Here is a 24,536-nt window from a genome sequence, read left to right as displayed (position 1 = left end):
CTTACCTACTCGACATCCCAGGAGGTCCGCAAGTGGTTGGCCATACTAGACATTATAAGCTTTTCCTGTCATATGATAAGCTGGCAGAGGCAAGGTGGAGTCAGACAACATTAAAGAGGTGGAGCAAGGTGGTCCATAAGTCTTAGGAGCTAAAGTAGGCCATTCTGCCCATAAAATCTACTCCACATACTCATTGCCCACAATTTCATTTCGACCATCCTGAACTCAACTTTCCTGCTGTTCCCCATAACCCTTGATTCCCTTACAGCCTTCAAAATACTTAGTGATACAGTCAAGTCAGCCCTGTGCAGTAAAGAATAGGTCCACCATGCTTTGAGAGAAGAATTTCCTCTTTATCTCTGTCTTAAACGTGTCACCACTTACTCTGAGATTATGCTGTCTTGTTGTAGTCACTCCGACATGGGGAAACAAACTCTTGGCATTTACTCTGTCAAGTCTCCCTTAGAGTCTTGTATGTTTCAGTAAAGTCTCTTCTCATTCTTCTAAGCTCAATGAGAAAAGACCCATCTACTCAACCTCTCCTCATAAGACATTCCCTCCACACTTTGGATCAACTTAGTTAATTTTCATTGGACTGCCTCCAAAGCCAATATATACTTCTTCATGATTTTACAGAAATGTGGTCATATGAATGACAGGAGTACTGTTAAATAAGCGGCATTAATACAAGGCACTTGTGCCAACTAGAAAGGGAGAAACATTTCCCATTGTTCGAAAGGTTGAGAACCAGGCAGGCAGATTTCAGGTATATAGCAAAAGTAACCAAGATAGCATGACATTAACATTTTCAAATAGTGAGTGTGCAGGCTTTCGAATGTACTGTCTGAGAGTGTGGGAGGAGGCAGTGGTTAGGGTCTGGGCACTGTCTGAGAGTGTGGGGGGGGAGGCAGTGGTTAGAGTCTGGAATGTACTGTCTGAGAGTATGGGGGGAGGCAGTGGTTAGGGTCTGGAATGTACTGTCTGAGAGTGTGGCGGGGAGGCAGTGGTTAGGGTCTGGAATGTACTGTCTGAGAGTGTGGGGGGAGGCAGTGGTTAGTGTCTGGAATGTACTGTCTGAGAGTGTGGGGGGAGGCAGTGGTTAGGGTCTGGAATGTACTGTCTGAGAGTGTGGGGGGAGGCAGTGATTAGGGTCTGGAATGTACTGTCTGAGAGTGTCGGGGGGGAGGCAGTGGTTAGAGTCTGGGCACTGTCTGAGAGTGTGGGGGGAGGCAGTGGTTAGGGCCTGGAATGTACTGTCTGAGAGTGTGGGGGAGGCAGTGGTTAGGGTCTGGGCACTGTCTGAGAGTGTGGAGGGAGGCAGTGGTTAGGGTCTGGAATGTACTGTCTGAGAGTGTGGGGGGAGGCAGTGGTTAGGGTTTGGAATGTACTGTCTGAGAGTGTGGGGCGAGGCAGTGGTTAGGGTCTGGAATGCACTGTCTGAGAGTGTGGGAGGGAGGCACTGATTAGGGTCTGGAATGTACTGTCTGACAGTGTGGGGGGGAGGCAGTGGTTAGGGTCTGGAATGTACTGTCTGAGAGTGTGGGGGGAGGCAGTGGTTAGGGTCTGCGCACTGTCTGAGAGTGTGGAGGGAGGCAGTGGTTAGGGTCTGGAATGTACTGTCTGAGAGTGTGGCGGGGGAGGCAGTGGTCAGGGACTGGAATGTACTATCTGAGAGTGTCGGGGGAGGCAGTGGTTAGTGTCTGGAATGTACTGTCTGAGAGTGTGGGGGGAGGCAGTGGTTAGGGTCTGGAATGTACTGTCTGAGAGTGTGGGGGGAGGCAGTGATTAGGGTCTGGAATGTACTGTCTGAGAGTGTCGGGGGGGAGGCAGTGGTTAGAGTCTGGGCACTGTCTGAGAGTGTGGGGGGAGGCAGTGGTTAGGGCCTGGAATGTACTGTCTGAGAGTGTGGGGGAGGCAGTGGTTAGGGTCTGGGTACTGTCTGAGAGTGTGGAGGGAGGCAGTGGTTAGGGTCTGGAATGTACTGTCTGAGAGCGTGGGGGGAGGCAGTGGTTAGGGTTTGGAATGTACTGTCTGAGAGTGTGGGGGGAGGCAGTGGTTAGGGTCTGGAATGCACTGTCTGAGAGTGTGGGAGGGAGGCACTGATTAGGGTCTGGAATGTGCTGTCTGACAGTGTGGGGGGGAGGCAGTGGTTAGGGTCTGGAATGTACTGTCTGAGAGTGTGGGGGGAGGCAGTGGTTAGGGTCTGCGCACTGTCTGAGAGTGTGGAGGGAGGCAGTGGTTAGGGTCTGGAATGTACTGTCTGAGAGTGTGGCGGGGGAGGCAGTGGTCAGGGACTGGAATGTACTATCTGAGAGTGTGGGGGGAGGCAGTGGTTAGGGTCTGGAATGTACTGTCTGAGAGTGTGGGGGGGAGGCAGTGGTTAGGATCTGGAATGAATTGTTTGAGAGTGTCGGGGGAGGCAGTGGTTAGGGTCGGGGCACTGTCTGAGAGTGTGAGGGGAGGCAGTGCTTAGGGTCTGGAATGTACTGTCTGAGAGTGTGAAGGGGGAGGCAGTGGTTAGGGTCTGGGCACTGTCTGAGAGTGTGAAGGGGGAGGCAGTGGTTAGGGTCTGGGCACTGTCTGAGAGTGTGGGGGGAGGCAGGTTCAAAGATGTATTTCAAAAAGGATTGGAATAAATCCTGGAATATGAAAAGATTTTCAGGGCATCAGTGAAAGGGCAGGGCAGTAGGTCTAGTCAAGTAACTCTTAGAGAGATAGCATGAAAAATATCACCTGAATGGCTTCCTTCATACTCTAATCCTTCTGCAACTCTGTAAAGGAAGGGTACAAAGCTGACAGCTTAAAATCGATGTCGTGGTATTAGTCTGAGTGTTTCGCCGCAGCTGCACTTGTTTTGGGTGGATTGGGTGATTGTTTATAAATGTATGGACAGACTGACAGTTTCCAGTTTGTTGTTTGAGAACAGGAAGTCGTTCATCAAGTTAAAGCGTCATAAATCATTTCTTGAAGTTATTTACATAACAAGCTGGTGTTCATTAAAGAAAAGCATGGACTGTGCCTATTTAAAATGTCTGCATTGCTTACTCATATCTCTGCTCAGTATCACAAACCATTACAGGCAATGGGGCTGTGGCTGAATCTCATTTACAACACTGTGGTCTTTCAACCAACATGTGTCTAGCGTACTTCCCTCTTCCTTGAGGATTCACTGATCCAATGGGTTATTTTTGCTGTTGGATGTGGGGTGCAGGATGGGAGTGGCTCCTTAATTGGGGGAGAGAAAAGTGGGATTCATTTTCTGTTACCACTTCCAAATTAACAGTTTGCGGAAATATCACCTCCCCCCACCTACTAGTAACCCCTTCAATCATTGGGCTTTTTTCAAAACAAAACATACACTGAAGTCGGAAACCTGTCCGTTGTTTGGGCCAGCTCTTTGTAATGAAGTGATTCAGGCAGAGCCAGCATATTGACTTTGTAGTGGTGGAAATAAATGTGATGTTGCTAAAGTTTAAGTCCCTCCTGCAATTAATCAACAAAGCAATATAGAGAGAGCTACAGCGCCAACTGGGCACAGTTCCAAACACTCACCAAGGGCTGTACTGTTTGGAGGATGCAGAGTACAGAAATATGGTCCTAGCATTAAGTAATTTCACGCATTGAATTACGTGGACTGCCTTCCATTAAAACAGGCCATTTGGTCCAATCCATCCATACTGTTATTTATATGTTGCACAGGTTTCCTGCCATTCCATCACACCTATCTCAGTATTTCAGTCTCTCATTCTCACACTTTCTCATCTCAGTTTCCTTCTCAAAAAAAGAGTGTCTGACATAACAGTCTCGAGGAATATAAACAGAAGATGCAAGAGATGCTCAGCAGTTCTGACAGTATCTGCAGCAAACAGAAGGTAATGAATATAAACAAGGCAAAAGAGGGAAATCGACACTGCACTGGAGAGAAATCCTTCAAGGTGGGCTTTCCCAGGCGAGAAGCGGCAGCGAGTTAGATGATAAAGGACAAGCAAAATGCGGCAAATGCTGGAAATGTGAAATGTAGACAAGAAAGTGCTCGAAAGACTTTGCATCTGGTAGCACCTGAATTTTTCCAGCACTAACTGTCTTCATTTCAGACTTCCAGCATCCGCAGTTTTTTGCTAAGTAAATCCCAGTGCTTTGTGAGCATTTTTAATTGCTTTGTTGATTTGCGAGACTGTTCTTAATGATCTGTTCACCTGTATCCCTAGGCCATTTGAGAAAAGCAATCTATTCATGCTGCCCACTTAATCCCAATACAGTACAGTTACCAAGACAACAAAATGTGAGGCTGGATGAACACAGCAGGCCAAGCAGCATCTCAGGAGCACAAAAGCTGACGTTTCGGGCCTAGACCCTTCATTCCATATTTTTTCAGGGTGGAGGAAGAGGAAAGTCATCACCTAGTTACCTGGCTCTGTGCTGAATAGTGTAAGTACTGATCCTTCACAAATAGGAACCCATTGGGAACCCAACAGTTCTTTCATTGTCTTCCTTATGGCCAGTACCACAGGCTCTGGCATGAAAATGCAAAAAAATATATATTTCTGTGGTGCCTTTCACAACATCAGATCACAACATTGAGATTCTACTCACAGGAGTTTAGAAGAATGAGCGGTGATTTCATTGAAATGTGTAAGATTCACAAGGGGCTCGACAGGGTAAATGCTGAGAGTAGTTTCTCCTCAGGGGAGAGTCTGGGACCAGAGGGCTCCATTTCAGAACGAAAAGGCAGCAATTTAAGATCGTGACGAGGTGGAATTTCTTCTCTCAGAGGGTTGGGTGTCCTTGCCACAGAGAGCTGGGGGAATGGGGGTGCAGACCCCTTGTGTATATATAAGGCCGAGACAGATTCTTGATCAGTTGGGGAAGCAAAGGTTACAGGGAAAGGGCAGGAAAGTGGGCGTGAGGTGTGTCATTTCAGTCATGATCCTCCTGAATGGCACAGCACGCCTGAGGGGCTGAATGGCCTACTCCACTTCTTACTTCCTAAGATTTTATGGTCTTATTATCTTAAATATATAAGTGCAATTTTCCCTCCTTTCCATATCTGGTCAACTTTAAGCTTGGTTTATTTACTGTGCTTCAGTTTTTTTGAAAGTTCTTTCTATGTGTAAAACTATGAATAGAGGATCATGAACATAGGAACAGAAGTAGGCCACTCAGCCCATTGACCGTGCCCCACCATTCTAGATCACGGTTGATCGTCACTTCAATGCCACTTTCTCCCACCAACTCCACATCTCTTCGTATGATTAGTCTCCAGAAACTTAGTGATTTCTGTTTTGAACCTGGTCAATGATTGGGCTCCCACAGTCCATTGTGGTAGAGAATTCCAAAGATTCATCACCCTCTGAATGGAGAAACTTGTCCTCATTTCAGTGTTAAATGGCTTGCCTTTAATGCAGAGATTAACCCATAACATTTATACCTCACTGCACAAGAGTCAGCCCTTTCTGCAGGGACAATTCTCAAGTTTTGTTCTGAAAGAATGGTCACAGACCTGAAACATTTACTTCGTAGTTTGCTGGTTGCTTCTGCTTTTGTTGATGCAGTTTGTAAACATGGTTTTGTCATGTTGTAAGAATGAGGGTAGAGGAAAGAGGGATAAAACAAGCTGGAAAATATGAAATAGCTTCAGGGTTCAGGTTGCATCACGGTGTCATTTTCACAGGGTTAACCACGTATCACCTAACTTCAAAGACATAAGCCATGGGCTCAAGGCCTAATCCAGAAAATTGAGCACAAAATCAGGACAGACACTCCAGTGTAGTTCTAAAGGAGTACTGCCAAACAGCCACTTGTCTATGTGCGATGATAAACTGAGGCCTGATCTGTCCTGTCAGATGTGCATTAAAGATCCCTAGATGCTATGGAAGACAGTTTTCCCTGGCACCCACAAAATAAGTTTAATCAGTTATTGAGCTGTTGGCAACCACACTATAGGAAGGAGAGATAATAGGAACTGCAGATGCTGGACAATCCGAGATAACAAAGTGTGGAGCTGGATGAACACAGCAGGCCAAGCAGCATCTTAGGAGCACAAAAGCTGACGTTTCAGGCCTAGGCCCTTCATCCAGCTCTACACTTTGTTATCACACTATAGGAAGGATGTGCCTACACAAGAGACATGGTGCAGTGGAAATTCACCAGAATGTTGTCTGGACACTGGAGGGTATCAGTTACAAGGACAGTCTAGATAGACAGGTTGTGTTCTTTAGAATGGAGAAAGCTGAGGAGAGACCTGATCGGGATCTACAAAAGTTCTGAGTAGGGGAAGATGGGGAGAAATGTTTTCTCCTTGGCAGATTGGAGCTCAGTATTAAGCTAAGGAGCAGGAAGGTTAGAGGGGATTTGGGGAAAATGCTTTTCACTCAGAGAGTGGTGAGTATCTGGAACTCTTTGCCTACAATGTTGGAAGAGGCCGGAAACCTCAGGATAGTTAAGGCATTTTCAGATCAGCATTTGAAAACAGCAAGCAGGCAAAGCTCTACGTCAAGTGTGAGAAATGGAATCAGGATAAATCGACGCTTAGTGGCTGGCATGCAAATGATGGGCCAAAGTGCCTTTTTCTATGCTGTAAAAACTCTTTAACTCCAAGAATCCGATAATCATTAATTGAGCCGTCATTTTGACCACTTACTTCTGGTTTTCAGTTTGAAATCTTTTCTAAGCAATTTCCTGACTCAATGAAACCTTAAGCTACTAACAGCTCAATGCTATTCAATTTGATTTCTTTTGATCATTCTTATTTTAAAAGACCAAACGGTTCAACTTCAACTGAAATTGGAATGTTATTTTTCTGCGAGAATTGAAGGCCCCGAGCATGTGATTAAGACTCAGGAAGCTTTCAGGGTCAAATACTTTCGCTGATAAACATACTGACTGTGTTTGAAATTCTTCTTACCTGGGGTCCTGTAACAGGAAGTCTCTCTGTCATCGAAGCAAAGGACGAAGTTCTCAGTTTTCTGTGAAAGTGGTGACTTTTTTCCTGAATCTGCACAAGTAAACCAAGGGGCAGAAATATGTTTAAAAACCTTTTATCAGCATGAATTGTAAAATTCAGTCATTTAGACACTGTACAATGACAACATGGTGTTAAAGCATGTTCTTCTTTATTGAGAACAGAGCAGATGTTCCTGTGGATCATGAAATCATCAAGAGCTTAGGTCTAACAACTAAAGAGAAATTGTTTCCAATGACTGCAGAATAGAATACCCTGGAGGAAAGATTTTAAGTGTCTATTTTATTCATTCATTCACTGCCTAGGTCAGCAGTTATTACACATCCCTTGAGAAGGTGGTGGTGAGCTATCTTACGGCATCATAGAGTCACACAGCATGGAAACAGACCCTTCGGTCCATGCTGAACATAATCCCAAACAAAACTAGCCCCACCTGCCTGCTCCTGGCACAAACCCCTCCAAACCTTTCCTATCCACGTACTTATCCAAATGTCTCTTACATTGGAATTGTACCTGCATCCACAGCTTCCTCAGGAAGTTCATCCCACACGGGAACCACCCTCTGTGTAAAATATTTGCCCTCATGTCTTTTTTAAACGTCTCTCCTCTTACTTTGAAAATGTGGCCCTTAGTTTTGAAATTCCCCCATCGTAGGGAAAAGACAACAGTCATGACCTCTATCTTTATCTCTCATTATTTCTAAACCCCTACAAGGTTGCCTCCCAACCTCCTACGCTCTAGTGAAAAAAGTCCCAGTCTATCCAGCCTTTGCTTACAGCCCAAACCTTCCATTCCTGGCAACATCCTGGTAAATCTCTTCTGAACCCTTTCCACCTTGATAATATCCTTCCTCTAACTGAGTGACCAGGACTGGACACAGTATTCCAGAAGAGGCCTCACGAATGACCTGAACAACCTCAATACGACTTCCCAACTCCAATACTCAAAGGACTGAGTAATTCTTGAACCACTACAGTCTATTTGAAGTACATAGACCCATAATGCCATTAGAAGGGAACTCCAGGATTTTGACCCAGCCACACTTAACTTTTGACCCAGCGATACATTTCATAGTCAGGATTGAGTGGATTGGAGGAAAATTTGTAGATGCTGGTGTTCCTATGTATCTGCTGCTCTTGTCCTTCTAGATGGAAGTGGTCATAGGTTTGGAAGGTGCTGTCTAAGGGTCTTTGGTGAATTTCTGCAGTGCATCTTGCAGATAGTACACACTGCTGCTACTGAACGTCGGCAGTGAAGGGAGTGGGATGCTTGTGGATGTGATGCCAATCAAGTGGCTGCTTTGTCCTGGGTGGTGTCGAGCTTCTTGAGTGTTGTTGGGGCAGATTTCAAAAGCAGCAAGAGTGATGGGAGGAAACATCTTTACACATAACAAGTAGATAGGACTTTGAATGCATTTCCAACTAGAGTGGTACAGAAATTTAATAGTTGGTGGGATACTCTTTGGAGAATGGGTATGAGCCGAATGTCCTGCTTCCACACTGTAGGAAACCATGGTTCCATGATTCTAGTCTTCCAAAGCAGATTGAATTCAACATTTTGTGGAGAAAAGAATTGCAGGGATGTAGTGGAAGAATAGGGGAGAAAGTGCAACCCCATTGCTCTTAATAACTGCCAATGTGGACCTATCAGCCAAATTGCTCAACAACAGTTAAGAACACCGTTCATGACAGGATAGCCTTGATCAGCACTTCACTGATCACCTTAAAGATTCAATCCCTCCACTGCCGACGCTCAGTAGCAGCAGTGTGTACTATCTGCAAGATGCACTGCAGCAACTTACTGAGGGTTGGAATATAAAAGCAGTGACGTGCTTCTGAGACTTTATAAAGCTCTAGTTAGGCCCCATTTAGAATACTGTGTCCAATTTTGGGCCCCACACCTCAGGAAGGACATAGTGGCGCTGGAGCACCTTAGACAGCACCTTCCAAACCCACAACCACTTAGACCATAAGACATAGGAGTGGAAGTAAGGCCATTCGGCCCATCGAGTCCACTCCGCCATTTAAATCATGGCTGATGGGCATTTCGACTCCACTTCCCTGCACTCTCCCCGTAGCCCTTGATTCCTTGTGAGATCAAGAATTTATCGATCTCTGCCTTGAAGGCATCTAACGTCCCCCCTCCACTGCACTCCGTGGCAATGAATTCCACAAGCCCACCACTCTCTGGCCGAAGAAATGTCTCCTCATTTCTGTTTTAAATTTACCCCCTCGAATTCTAAGACTGTGCCCACGGGTCCGAGTCTCCCCGCCTAATGGAAACAACTTCCCAGTGTCCATCCTTTCAAAGCCATACATTATCTTTAAGTTTCTATTAGATCTCCCCTCAACCTTCTAAACGCTAATGAGTACAATCCTAGGATCCTTAGCCATTCATTGTACGTTAAACCTACCATTCCAGGGATCATCCGTGTGAATCTCCACTGGACATTCTCCAGCGCCAGTATGTCCTTCCTGAGGTGTGGGGCCCAAAATTGGACACAGTATTCTAAATGGGGCCGAACTAGAGCTTTATAAAGTCTCAGAAGCACATCGCTGCTCTTATATTCCAACCCTCTTGAGATAAACGACAACATTACATTTGCTTTCTTAATCACGGACTCTACCTACAAGTTAACCTTTAGAGAATCCTGGACCAACACTCCCAGATCCCTTTGTACTTCTGCTTTACGAATTTTCTCACCGTTTAGAAAATAGTCCATGCCTGTATTCTTTTTTCCAAAGTGCAAAACCTCGCATTTGCGCACGTTGAATTTCATCAGCCATTTCCTGGACCACTCTCCTAAACAGTCTATATCTTTCTGCAGCCTCCCCATGTCCTCAGTACTACCTGCCTGTCACCTATCTTAATATCATCGGCAAACTTCGCCAGAATGCCCCCAGTCCCTTCATCCAGATCATTAATATATAAAGGTGAACAGCTGTGGCCCCAACACAGAACACGGCGGGACACCACTCGTCACCAGTCGCCATTCCGAAAAAGAGCCTTTTATTCCATGTGTAAGTACAAGGACAGTAGGTACATGGGAACACCACCCCCTGCCAGTTCCCCTCTGAGCCACTCGCCATCCTGACTTGGAAATATTGCCATTCCTTCAGTGTTGCTGGGTCAAAATTCTGGAATTTCTCCCTAACAGCACTGTTTGTCGACCTACATCATATAGATAGTCAGTTTAAGGCAATACACCACCAGCTTCTCAACTGCAATTAGGGATGGGTCCAGCCAATGATAACAACAGCCCAAAAAACCAATTGGACTGCTCTATGCTATGATGCTGTGGCTGTAAAACACAAAATGGAAGTTTAATTTATACAAGCTCACCTCCTCCAATTTCTTCAATCTCAGTTTGCTTTACTTTGCGACATTCAGTTAGACCCAAAAGAAACACTGGGAAAATTCTGCCTCAGTTGAGTTTGTAGTTAAGGGGAGGATTCCCCTTTGCTCAGAATCAGCCAATGGGCAAACATTTTGTGTGTGTGTGTGTGTGTGTGTGTGTGTGTGTGTGTGTGTGTGTGTGTGTGTGTGTGTTTGTGTGTGTGTGTGTGGTTAGGTGTGTTGAAAGCTGGGGAGGGATTGTTGAGTTGTACAATTTGCGTTATAGTACCTTTCGCAACCAGTGACATCCAGAAGCACATGACAAAGGAGTATTTTTGGAAGGAGAGGTGTCAGAGGGCTGGAGGGTGGCTAATGCACCTTTGTTTAAACAAGGCCGTAAGGAGAAGCCTGGGAACTATAGACCTGTGACCCTGACATCGATACTGGGAATGTTGTTGGAGATGATTCTGAAAGATAAGTTTTACACGCATTTGGAGAAGCAAAAAATGATTGGGAGTAGTCAGCGTGGTTTTGTGCGAGGAAAATCATGTCTTACAAATGTAATTGAGTTTTTTGAGGAAGTAACCATAAAGATTGATGACAACAGAGCCTTAGACACTGTTTACATGGATTTTAATAAAGCCTTTGACAAGGTTCTGCATGGTAGACTAATTGGTAAAGTTAGATCATATGGGATTCGGGGTGAGCTTGGCAATCGGATAGAAAATTGACTTGATGGTCAGAGATAGCGGCTCGTGGTAGAGGGTTATTTTTCTGGCTGGAGACCTGTGACCAGCCGTGTTTTACAGCGGTTTGTTCTGGGTCCATTTTTGTTTGTCATTTATATAAATGAATTGTAAGAGAATATAGGAGACATGGTTAGTTAGTTTGTGGATGACACCAAAATTGGTTGGTATAGTGGAGAGTGAAGAAGGCTATCTAAGAATACAAAGAGATCTTGATTAATTGGGACAAATGGCAGATGGAGTTTCATTCGGATAAATGCGAGGTATTGCAGTTTAGTAAAACAAACTTGGACAGGACTTGTACAATTAATGGTAGGACCCTGGAAAATGTTGTAGAGTTGAGGGTGGCATGGTGGTTCTGCGGTTAGCACTGCTGCCTCACAGCACCAGGGACCTGGGTTCGATTCCCCCCCCACCCCCCGATGCCTGTGTGGGTTTCCTCGGGGTGCTCCAGTTTCCTTCCACAGTCCGAAGATGTCCAGGCTAGATGGATTGACCATGGGAAATTGCCCGTAGTGATCGGGGATGTGTAGATAAGGTGGGTTATAGCGGAATGGGTCTGGGTGGGATGCTCTGAGGGTTGATGTGGACTTGTGAAGAAGGGCCTGTTTCCGTACCGTAGGGATTCTATTCTATAATTGTACTGGATTTGAGCAACAATGGAGGGCATTGGCAACCAGTAAAAATACAAATAATTTCTTCAGGGAAGAGAACTTGTCCCCCTTATCCAGTCTGGTCTCTATTTGATTCAAGTATTACACCATTACTGATCTCTAACACACTCTAAAATTGACTAAATAAGCTACTCAGTTTTTGGAAAGATAGAAACATGGAAAATAAGTTCAGGAGTGGGCTACTTGGCCCTTCGAGCCTACACCACTATTCAGTATGATCATGGCTGAACATGCAATCTCAGTATCCCATTCCCGCCCTCTCTCCATAACCCGTGATTCCTTTCAACCCAAGGACCACATCCAGCTCCCTCCCGAATATGTTTAATGAACTGACCCCAACAGCTTCCTGTGGGAGAGAATTCCACAGATTCACAACTTCCTGAGTAAAGGGGCCTTCCCTTATCTCAGTCCTGATTGGTCTACTCCTTCTTCTTAGGCTGTGGCCCCTTGTTCTGGAATTCCACAGCACTGGGAATATTCTTCCTGCATCCAGCCTGTCCAGTCCCATCAAGATTTCTATGTTTCAATGAGATCTCTCCTCATTCTGCTAAATTCCAGTGAGTACAGGCCCAGTTGATCCAGTCTTTCCTCATATGTCAGTCCTGCCATCCTGGGGATCAGTCTGGTGAAGCTTCGTTGGGCTGCCTCAACAGCGATGCATGAGCAATAAAGTGCAGCCTCATAGATATTATCAATATTTCACAAATTAGAAGAAACTGGACCCATCAAAGCTCCCCAACAACTCACCCTTCCACTGTCCTGTTGAAACCCTGCTGATTCAAGATCACCATAACCGTACCAAATATTTCCAGACCCTGTCAATGGTGGTTACCAATTTGTCCTTCCACTCAGGGATTAAAAACTATTCACTAAGCTGAAGGTTTCTTATGTCTTGAAATTAAAAATGTTTCTAATATAAGGATATTGGCCATGAAAGACTGCGCTGGGAGGTGTAGTTACAGGATCTCAGAATTGTTATAGTGCAGAAGAGGCCATTCCTTCCATCATGTCTATACCAGCCCTGCAGGCGAGCATCATTACCTAGTGTCAATCTCCTGCCTTTTCCCAATGTCCCTGCGCACCATTTCTATCCAAAATAACCATCCAATTCCCTCCCGGATGCCTCAGTTGAATCTGTCTCCACCACAATTCCAGGTAGTAAATTCCGTACCTTAAGTACTTCACTGCATGAAAAAGGTTTTTGCCTCATTTGCACAACACTTGAAATCTATACCTTCTTCTTCTTGTTCCTTTTAATTAGATGGAACAGCTCCTCCCAATCTACTCTGCCCAACTTGCTAATCAACAATTTTAAAACCTCTGTCAAATCTCATCTCAGCCTCCTTCTTTCCAAGGAGAACTGTCCCAAATTCCTAAATCTATCTCATTACTGAAGCTTTGCATTCCTGGAATTATTCTTGGAAATTGTTTATGCACTGTCTCCAATCCAGTCACACCGCCTTTTGTAATGTGGCGTCTAGAACTGAGAATAATACTCCAGCTGAGGTCTCAGAAGTCAGTTGTAGAAGTTCGACAATCACTTCCCTGCTCTTGCACTCTCGGCCCGTGCTAATAAAGCCGATGATACTTTATTAACTGCTCTCTCCAGCCGTCCTGTCATCTTCAATGCTCTGTGCAGACATACACCCAGGTCCCTCTGCTCCTGCACCACCTTTAGAACGTGCCTGCGATGTTATATTGTCTTTTAATGTTCTTCCAACCAAAGTGTCTGAACTCACACTTCTCTACATTGAACCTGATATTGGCTGATCACATTTCCAACATTGCATGATGAGCTGAAGTCAATAGTTTCCGTTCAGTACCATTTATCAATATGATGGAGGCGAATCAGTTTCTCCACTATAATGCATTAGGACACTTAAGGGTGATTTAAGACATTATTTACATAGAAAGTGCATTAGCCTAAAAGTGCCTAGTGTCGAACCATAGCACTAACATTACATCCTCCAAAAAATTTGGAGGGCATTGCATCATTACTTCTTTTACAGGCAGCGTACTTTTTGTTCATTGATCAGCTTTCCCACCGGAGTATCATAGATCAACCACCAGTCAACTGCAACCATTAATTGTCTGTTAAAATATTGTCTCACATCTGTCCTGCCATTGATTCTTCCATATCCACAAATCTGTTTTTGTCACTGAATCACTTAAGACCCCTCTCTTTTTTTAAATAAACATTACCTTGCCTTACTTTCAGTTCAACATCTCAATAGGGCAACCTAATACAGATGGGCTTACATAGTGATTACTAGACCGACAAAGGCAGGTGGGTGAAATACATAATTGAATTCAATTCACAAAAACATACCACAGAAGCACTGTCAACACTCAATGGATGGATGGCTGAGCTAAAACCAGAATTTCAAGCCCTTTACACACTAGCATCCTTTCTGCAGTTTATTTACAACTACAAGAGGATTACTGAGGATGTCTTCAATCATCCAACAGCAAAGTTTAATTCTCAAAACTGGCTCCTCACTAATCGTCACACACAGAACAATGTTGCTTTGCTGTTTGTCGTCAAGACTGACAAAAGTTGCATTACAAATTGACATTGATTTTTAATATCCAAATATTGGAATATTGGGATTGGGAATTCCATCCCAAATAAAACTATCCCCAATTCCTTTGCCTCCGCCACATCTGCTCCCAGGATGAGGCATTACACTCCCGTACATCTCAGATGTCCTCGATTTTCAAGGGCCGTAACATCTCTCCCCGCCCCCGCAGTGGTCGAGAACGCCCTCGACCACGTCTCCCACGACTCATCCCTCACACCCCGTCCCCACAACAACCGCCCAAAGAGGATCCCCCTCGTCCTCACATACCATCCCAACCTCCAGATACAACGCATCATCATCCGACACTTCTGTCATCTACAATCCGACGCCACCACCCAAGACATTTTTCCATCCCCACCCTTGTCTGCCTTCCAGAGAGACCACTCTCTCCGTCACTCCCTTGTTTGCTCCAAACTCCCCTCCAACCCCACCACACCCAGCATCTTCCCCTGCAACCGGAGGAAGTGCTACACTTGCCCCCACACCTCCTCCCTCACCCCCATCCCAGACCCCAAGAAGACTTTCCACATCAAGCAGATGTTCACCTGCACATCTGCCAATGTGGTATACTGCATCTGCTGTTCCCGTTGTGGCCTCCTCTACATTGGGGAAACCAAGCGGAGGCTTGGGGACCGCTTTGCAGAACACCTGCTCTTGGTTCACACTAAACAACTGCACCTTCCAGTCGCGAACCATTTCAATTCGCCCTCCCATTCCTCAGACGACATGTCCATCATGGGCCTCCTGCAGTGCCACAATGATGCCACCCAAAGGTTGCAGGAACAGCAACTCATATTCCGCTTGGGAACCCTGCAGCCCAATGGTATCAACGTGGATTTCACAAGCTTCAAAATCTCTCCTCTCCCTACCGCATCCCAAAACCAGCTCGTCCCCACCTCCCTAACCTGTTCTTCCTCTCACCTATCTCCTCCTCCCACCTCAAGCCGCACCTCCATTTCCCACTGACTAACCTTATCCCGCCTCCTTGACCTGTCTGTCCTCCCCGGACTGGCCTATCCCCTCCCTACCTCACACCCATACTCTCCTCTCCACCTATCTTCTCCTCTATCCATCTTCAGTCCGCCTCCCCCTCTCTCCCTATTTATTCCAGAACCCTCTCCCCATCCCCCTCTCTGATGAAGGGTCTAGGCCCGAAATGTCAGCTTTTGTGCTCCTGAGATGCTGCTTGGCCTGCTTGATTATCCAGCTCTACACCTTGTTATCTCGGATTCTCCAGCATCGGCAGTTCCCATTATCTCTGATACGGTGTCTGGTTATAGTTTACTTAAGGTCTTCACACACACTGATTCTTTGGCAATGTTTATATCATTCACAGCTGAAAGAAACCACCTTAAATGGAGCCTGTGACACTACTAGACATGTGCCAGGATTCCAAGGGCATGAAGGGTACTGGAGTTCTCATCCACCACAGCAATGCCATAGTCCTCACTGCATCCGCCATAAAAGGTCAGTTACCATCTCCTCATATCACCAATTAATGAGCAAAAGCACCAAAAGCATCAACAGAAAGAATAGTTTCCTGCAGTGAGTGATTCCGTTCTCGAATGTATTGTCTGAGAGTGTAGCCGGGGGGGGGGGGGGAAGGCAGTGGTTCGGGTCTGGAATGTACTGTCTGAGAGTGTGGGGGGGTGACAGTGGTTAGGGACTGGGCATTGTCTGAGAGTGTGGGGGGGAGGCAGTGGTTAGGGTCTGGAATGTACTGTCTGAGAGTGTGGGGGGGAGGCAGTGGTTAGGGTCTGGGCACTGTCTGAGAGTGTGGGGGGGGAGGCAGTGGGTAGGGTCTGGTATGTACTTTCTGACAGTGTGGGGGGCAGGCAGTGGTTAGGGTCTGGAATATACTGTCTCAGAGTGTGGGGGGGAGACAGTGGTTAGGGTCTGGAATGTACTGTCTGAGAATGTGGGGGGGAGACAGTGGTTAGGGTCTGGAATATACTGTCTGAGAGTGTGGGGGGAGGCAGTGGTTAGGGTCTGGAATGTATTGTCTGAGAGTGTGGGGGGGGAGGCAGTGGTTCGGGTCTGCAATGTATGGTCTGAGAGTGAGGGGGGGGGAGGCAGTGGTTAGGGTCTGGAATGTACTGTGTGAGAGTGTGGGGGGGAGACAGTGGTTAGGGTTTGGAATGTTCTGTCTGACAGTGTGGGGGGAGGCAGTGGTTAGGGTCTGGGCACTGTCTGAGAGTGTGGGGGGGCAGGCAGTGGTTAGGGCCTGGAATGTACTGTCTGAGAGTGTGGGGGGAGGCAGTGGTTAGGGTCTGGAATGTACTGTCTGAGAGTGTGGGAGGGCAGGCAGTGGTTAGGGCCTGGAATATACTGTCTGAGAGTGTGGGGGCAGGCAGTGGTTAGGGTCTGGAATGTACTGTCTGAGAGTGTGGGGGCAGGCAGTGGTTAGGGTCTGGAATGTACTGTCTGAGAGTGTGGGGAGAGGCAGTGGTTAGGGTCTGGGCACTGTCTGAGAGTGTGGGGGGAGGCAGTGGTTAGGGTCTGGGCACTGTCTGAGAGTGTGGGGGGAGGCAGAGGTAACCATTTCCTCTCAAAGAGGAATGTGATAAGCATCTGGAGACAAACCAAATTGAAAGCAATCGGAAAACGGGGAGAAGTATAAAATATAGGAGCAGAAGTAGGCCATTCAGTTCTTCTAGCCTGCTTCATCATTCAATACAATTACAGCTGATCATCGAACTCAGTCCTATGTTCTCACTTTTCTCCCAAACCCTTTGATCCCTTTAGCCCTGAGACCTATATCTAACTCCTCCTTGAATACATTTGATGTTTGGCCTCAGCCACCTTCTGTAGCAGAGAATTCCTCGGGCTCCCCACCCTCTGGATGGAGAAACTTCTAGCGAGTTTTGAGAAGATTTGTAGCTCAAGTTGAGTTTCTGGATGTGAGTTTACTCGCTGAGCTGGAAGGTTTGTTCCCAGATGCTTTGTCACCATTCTAGGTAACATCATCAGTGAGCCTCCGACGAAGCGCTGGTGTTATGTCCCGTTTTCTATTTATCTGGTTAGGTTTCCTTGGGTTGGTGATGTCATTTCCTGCGTTGGTGATGTCATTTCCTGTTCTTTTTCTCAGGGGATGGTAGATTGGCTCCAAATCAATGTGTTTGTTGATGGAATTCCGGTTGGAATGCCATGCTTCTAGGAATTCTCGTGCGTGTCTCTGTTTGGCTTGTCCTAGGATGGATGTGTTGTCCCAATCAAAGTGGTGCCCTTCCTCATCTGTATGTAAGGATACGAGTGATAGTGGGTCATGTCGTTTTGTGGCTAGTTGATGTTCATGTATCCTGGTGGCTAGCTTCCTGCCAGTTTGTCCAATGTAGTGTTTGTCACAGTTCTTGCAAGGTATTTTGTAGATGACGTTCGTTTTGCTTGTTGTCTGTATAGGGTCTTTTAAGTTCATTAGCTGCTGTTTTAGTGTGTTGGTGAGTTTGTGGGCTACCCTGATACCAAGAGGTCCGAGTAGTCTGGCAGTCATTTCGGAAATGTCTTAGATGTAGGGGAGAGTGGTTATGGTTTCTGAGCCCGTTTTGTCTGATTGTTTGGGTTTGTTGCTGAGAAATCGGCGGACTGTGTTCATAGGGTACCCATTCTTTTTGAATACGCTGTATAGGTGATTTTCCTCTGCTCTGCGTAGTTCCTTTGTGCTGCAGTGTGTGGTGGCTCGTTGGAATAATGTTCTAATGCAGCTTCATTTGTGGGTGTTGGGATGGTTGCTCCTGTAGTTAGGAGAAACTTCTCCTAATTTCAGTCCTAAATGGCCTACCTTGCATCCTCAGACTGTGACCCCTGTTTCTGGACTCCTGTGTTTACCCTTTCCAGCCCTGTTATAATGGGTTTCTATGCGATCCCCCTCATTCTTCTGAACTTCAGCGAATATATAGTCCCAACTGATCCAGTCTCCCTTCTCATGTCAGTCCTGCCAACCCATGAATCTGTCTGGTAAACCTCCACTGCACTCCCTCCATCACCAGAATATTCTTCCTCAGGTGATGGAGGCCAAAACGATATCTCAGGTCTTGAAGGAAATGGAGTTAGTTGGATAGTTCTTTCAACAAGCCAGCACAGGCTTGACAATGGACACATGCTACGCTGCATCTATTTGATGGCTCCACCTCAGGAAGGGCAAAGCCACCTCAGCAAGGGAACCCCTCCACTTCTCACAGTCAACCATCCTTTTACAGCTTCCTGGTCTGGTGTACAATTGCGTTTTGTGAAGATGTAATTATTAACGGCTAATGTAGAAGTTAATGTTTCCCCTGAGAGCAAAATCAGGAGGTCATCGTCTCAGGAACAAGAGGTCAGCTATTTCCAACTGAGGAAAAATGTCCTCTCTCAAGGGCTGGTGAATCTTTGGCATTCTCTACCCCAGAGAGCAGTTGGTGCCCAATCGATGAGTGTACTCAAGACTGAGACCAAAAAGTATTTAGGCACTGAGGTGTCAAGGGACTTGGGGGATCGGATGGCTAAATTCAGTTGATGTAAAGGTTCAGCAATGATCCTATTGAAGGTTTGAGTAGGCTACTCATACTTCTAATTTTCTTATAAATAAACTGAAACTTTCAAAATTTAATTTCCAAAGGATCCTTGCAGCTGGCAGACAAATAAGACTAAACTGGGAACGATTTGGTTCCACTCTCAGGTACAAGAGAACACCCTGTTCCTCTGTGTATTTCAGGCTCATTCAGACCATCTCAGGTAGGAAGGCAGAATTATAATTCACTGAAATGTTTCCCCACCAACTCTCCATCTCTGGAATCACTCGCAAGCTGCAGGAATGCTCCCTCCAAACCGTGGCGAGTGCTGCAGTGTGTTTGTGAAAGTGGGCTTTGTGAAGGAACACAACTCCCATATTACAGTTAATATTACGATTACCCTAAAGTCAAAATTACTCCAACATTGATGATTTAAAGAACAGTCAAAAGTGGAGGATGGAATCATCTCCAAATGTAATTTAGATAATTTTGTGAAGAAAGAACAGAGAGAGAGAGAGGCACCTCCCATAAATACATAGAGTAGGAGATGGTGGAGAGGAGTAAATGGGAAAGGAGGTGAGGGTAGAGGGCTAAACTAATGACAGAGAAACTCAAAAGGGCATTCAACAATATCAGCAATTGCTTTAGTGAGACACTATGTGCTGATAACATGTTTATAAATGCATGGCACCTGACTCTGCTCAAGGTTCGAAAACATACATGACCAAGATGTTCAGGGTGAGAACTAAAGAGGCTGTAATACAGGCAAGAAGATCAAAAACCTACTGCCCCAGGGCTTTTGAAGAGTCACAAAGGACATTTCACTCCATGAATAGAAAGCAACATCATTTTTAGAAAAGACAGTACCTGGCCCTGATCGCATTGTTGTTTGTGGGATCTTGCTGTGCTCAAATGTCCTGCACCACAAAAGGTACTTCATTGGTTACAAAGTATTTCAGGATCGCTTGAGGCAGTAAAAGGTGCTACATAAGTGCCCATTCCCTCTCTCTCTTGTGATCCCTTTTTTAGAAAAGATCTCTGCATTAGGCGTTCCTTGAGGTCTGCAAATGTCTTCCAGTAACTGCTGTTTTGAGGTACATTTTTTCAAGTTGTTTCTCAACCTATTTTCTCAATACATAAATACTTAAGTATTTTTATCGTACAGGCATCAGTTAAAAAGTGACCAATTTCCTGCTCCCCTTCTGCCCAGACTGGGAGGTGGTGCATTATAATCTCACTGGATTGGTAACTCAAAGACCCAGAGTATTGTCTTGGGAATTCAATAAAAGCTGGAATTTAAAATCTAATCTAATAGTGACAATATAACCATTACCAATTATCGATAAAAAAACCACTTCTGGTTCACTAATGTTCTTAAGGGAAGGAAATCTTCCTACCTTACCTAGTCTGACCAACATGTGATGCCAGGCCCACAGCAATATGGTTGAGTCTTAACTATATTCTGAGATGGCTGAGGGAGACACTCAGTTCAAGGGCGGTTAGGGAAATGCTGACTCAGCCAGCGACACTCAAACCACACGAATGAATAAACTAAAAAGTCCCATGCCTTCTGTCCAAACTTCTTTCTGCTAACACGATACTCTCAAAAACCCACATCTTTGGTCTATGCTCTCTGATTCTGTGAAACCCAGAAGCAAGCCACCCGTCAGCACATTTATATTTCAATGGGAAATCAAGGTGATAGGTTGAATGTAGAACAATGCAGATGGAATGAACTTAACGTCAAACTACTGCCAAATTGGAAACATGTTGCTGGTCAAGAATTGTGGACAATAAAGCACGACTCTGCAAACTAACAGGAACTGAATGTGTTAGTGGTATAAATGATGATGTTACCCTAAGTTCAGCAAAGCACAGAAACATGTTTGAGAATCAGTGAGGGGGCAGAACAGAAACGTAGCACTCAGGAGCTGTGTTCTATATAATGTGTGCTTTAGTGTAAATAGATTGAGAGAAATCTTACTCTAAGTTATGAACAAACCAGGGATGCAAGGATCAACAGCTTAGTGAGACAGTGCAGTTTCTAAACGTGCAAGTGCTGACACCCAATGCCTGAGAGAACAATTAGACTATAAGATCCATGAACTATCCATTGGCGGCACGGTGGCTCAGTGGTTAGCACTGCTGCCTCACAACACCTAGGTCTCAGTTCAATTTCACCCTCGAGCAACTGTCTGTGTGGAGTTTGCACATTCTCCCCGTGTCTGCGTGGGTTTCCTCCAGGTGCTGTGGGTTCCTCAAAGAATCCAAAGGTCCAAAGATGTGCAAGTTAGGTGGAACGGCCGTGCTAAATTACCCATAGTGTCCAGGGATGTGCAGGTTAGGGTGGGCTGGCCATGCTAACTTACCCATAGTGCCCAGGGATGTAAAGGTTAGGTTGATTAGCCATGAGAAATACAGTATTATTGGGTGGGGGGGGGTGTTCTGAGTGGGATGCTCTTCAGGTGGGGTGGTGTCAACTTGATGGGCTGAATGGTCTGCTTCCACCCTGTAGGAATGCTATGAAAGGATAACCCTGGGAAAGGTTGGAAACAATACATCGCCATAGCTAAAGGCAACATGTGGAAGCTGGAAATCTGAAACAAACAGAGAATCCGCAGATCAATGAGTCTTCTTTGGTTCTGACGAAGAGTCTTACTAGACTAGAAGCATTAACTGTTTCTCTCTCCACTGATGCTGCCAGACCTGCTGAGTTTCTCAGTGTTAGCTCCACGGACATAGCTGGAACTCGCATCAGAGGCATGGTTCCACAGAGCTCCCTCAAAGAAAACTCCTCTTCTAGAGGTGATTGAAAACATAAAGGTTTGGAGTTCGTGTCTGAATGCATTGCTTGAAAATGTGGTAGGAGTATGTTCTCTTGAGGAATACCAAGGGCATTGCATGATTATTTGGTTTGAAATGGTGTGCATTTATGGGGAAATGGCAGATCATTGGTACTAGTTTATAGAACTGGAGTAGGCATGATGTCTGAATAACCTCCGTCTGTGCCACAATTCTGAAATTCTGTCACAATGGAATGAACATTTTATACTCAATTTCACAACAATAAAAGCTATAATCTAGATCGTCTTTAAACAAGTTGCAGATGACTCCAAACATAATGTTCTGAATGAATTCACCCTGGTGCCCCACAATACCAAAAACAGTCAAATCAATTGGAACACAATTAGGTCTACAAAATCCTGAGGGGTATCGACAGGGTGGATGGCAAGAAGCTTTTACACCAGAGTTGGGGACTCAATTACTATGGGTCATGAGTTCAAAGTGAGAGGAGGAAAGTTTAAAGGAGATATGCGTGGAAAGTTCTTTACACAGAGGGTGGTGGGTGCCTGGAAAGCATTGCCAGCGGAGGTGGTAGACGCAGACACATTAGCGTCTTTTAAGATATATCTGGACAGGTACACGGATAGGCAGGGAGCAAATGGACACAGACCCTTAGAAAATAGATGACGGGTTGGACAGAGGATCTGGATCGGCGCAGGCTTGGAGGGCCGAAGGGCCTGTTCCTGTGCTGTAATTTTCTTTGTTCTTGTTCTTTATATATATATATATAAAACAAAGAACACAAAGTTCACCCCATGTTTAGAAACAGAATTATTCATTATTTTAATCTTAACACTGTGGAGTATTTTAATGCACGAAAGGCATGTTCTGAAAAAAATCAACTATTTCCAGACAAATGATAAGGACTGAATGTTTCAAGATTTTACCCGTTGGGGAACAATACCTTATAATCAGCTGGACCTGGCATGCTTTGTTTTGAGTCGGCAGATTTCAAACGGGGAGCTGATGATCCAAATCCTCCTCTTAATGGGTTCTCAAAACTGGCTTTCCTTTCACTTTCTCGAGCCAGAGTGTGGTTCGTGATGTTGTAGGTCCCCGGACCTGTTGAAATCAGAAACACTTTTGCTCCTGAGAAATCCCCGCACACACCCAGCATATATGCAGTCAAACCGCAAATCTCCTCTCCCATACTAACACCAGCCCACTATTCTCATATCTCAATGTGACAACGTTCAGTTACCTCTGGCACCCAGGTCGATGCCAGGGATTGACTCCACCATTAGTTATGTGAACAACCCATGGCACTTTTGTTTTATAATTGAAATTTCCAAAAATGTAAGGCATTGTTCAGAGGCACTTTCAAGGTTTGAAAACTGAACAAATTGAATCTGGGATAACACATTTTCTCAGGCAATTTCTTGGACGTCATGTTTGGCAAAGTATCAACTGACTTTCCTCTTCACACTCAAATGGGAGAAGCAACAAACATTAACATTTTGTCTATGAAATATCACTGAAAAATTCAGATACAGCAATTCCGAAAGAGCAGCAGTAGGATGCAAATCCCTCTGCTGTGGCCTTCAAATTTCCCAACAGCGCTTGTTGTCCTAAAGTCAAATATATTTTTGAATGGTCAACAATGAATACAATCATAGTTTCAAGCTGACAACTCAACATGCCCCTTCCGCAATCTGAGGAAACTTTCTTTAAGTACTGCATTTTGGAAAGAAAGCAAGCATTTAACAAAACATCAAAATCAATGACTGATAATAATAGGCTGTAATGATCTTTTTATCGCTCCTGCTGCCAGAGCTTTCCCAGAAATCCAATTGTTATTGTATGACACATACACAGCAAAGATGACATCAATGAAATGATGACAACGTCCAGTAAATTCCTTTCAAATGCAGCAGCAGATATCATCATCAAACTTTTCAAACTTTTGCTGATGGTTAATTACCTTCTTTTATGGATCACAGATTCTGAAATTTGTCCTCCCGGACAGTCAATAAAAAGACTTTTGGACAAAATCAACAGTACAAAAAAAAGGCCACGACACACGTTTTGAGGCACAATGTTCTAAGGAAGGGTCACTCAAGCATTAACCCTGCTTTCTCTCCACAGATGCTGCCAGACCTGCTCAGCTTTTGCAATAGTTTCTGTTTTCATTACAAGGCTCCGCTTTGACATGAGCTAACATCGAGGAATCAAGTGCAGAGATGAGTGTGCCCAATTCTCAGTGTGCCCAGTTTCCCAAGCAGAAAACCGGGAGCTTTCATAAATCAGCCTTTTAGATCTCCAATCCCAGTTCACCGCTCATACCAAGTGAGATATAGGCATGAAAATAAGAAATAGGAGCAGAAGTAGACTTTAGACTTGACAGCGGTGTACAAAATGATCAGAGGTATAGATAGAGTGGACAGCCAGAGACTTTCTCCTAGGGTGGAGGTGGCTATTACGAGGGGGCATAGTTTTAAAGTGAGTGAAGGTAGAGATAGGGGAAGCATCAGGGGTAGGTTCTTTACTCAGAGAGTGGTAGGGGCATGGAGTGCATTGCCGGAGAGAGTAGTGGAGTCGGCCTCATTAGGGGCATTTAAGCGGCTATTAGATAGGCATACGGATGATAGTATAAGGTAGGGGTAGAAGTGAGATAGGCTTTAGGATTAGGGTAAAAGTTGAGCACAACATCATGGGCCAAAGGGCCTGTAATGTTCTATGTTCTAGGCCATTCAGCCCCTTGAGTCTGCTCTGCCACTCACTGTTTTGAATTCCACATTTCCATCTATTCCTAGTAACCTCTAATTCCCTAACGAACAAGAATTTCTCTATCTCTGCCTTAAAAGTGTTCAAGAAGTTAGCTCCCACCACCTTGAGGCAGGGAATCCAAAGTCACACAACCATCTGAAAGAAAGATTTCCCCCCTTATCTTCATCATAAAGGGGGTG

At 45.2% G+C, this 24,536-nt stretch overlaps 1 protein-coding gene across 1 annotated transcript in view; it reads right to left on the bottom strand.

Annotated features, from left to right (window-relative positions):
* Positions 1-24,536, bottom strand: part of stpg2 (sperm-tail PG-rich repeat containing 2) — a 168,906-nt gene that overhangs the window by 26,646 nt on the left and 117,724 nt on the right. Inside the window, exons 12-13 of the mRNA XM_059650982.1 lie at positions 22,535-22,692; positions 6,905-6,994 (exon numbers count right to left, since the gene is read on the bottom strand). Of these exons, the coding sequence (XP_059506965.1) occupies positions 6,905-6,994; positions 22,535-22,692 (248 nt within the window). The remainder of the gene's footprint in view (positions 1-6,904; positions 6,995-22,534; positions 22,693-24,536) is intronic.

The sequence above is a fragment of the Stegostoma tigrinum genome, chromosome 1, assembly GCF_030684315.1.
Source record: "Stegostoma tigrinum isolate sSteTig4 chromosome 1, sSteTig4.hap1, whole genome shotgun sequence".
Classification (NCBI taxonomy): domain Eukaryota; kingdom Metazoa; phylum Chordata; class Chondrichthyes; order Orectolobiformes; family Stegostomatidae; genus Stegostoma; species Stegostoma tigrinum.
The sequence above is the reverse complement of the archived record's forward strand: the minus strand, read 5'-3'. Positions and strand labels throughout refer to the sequence as shown.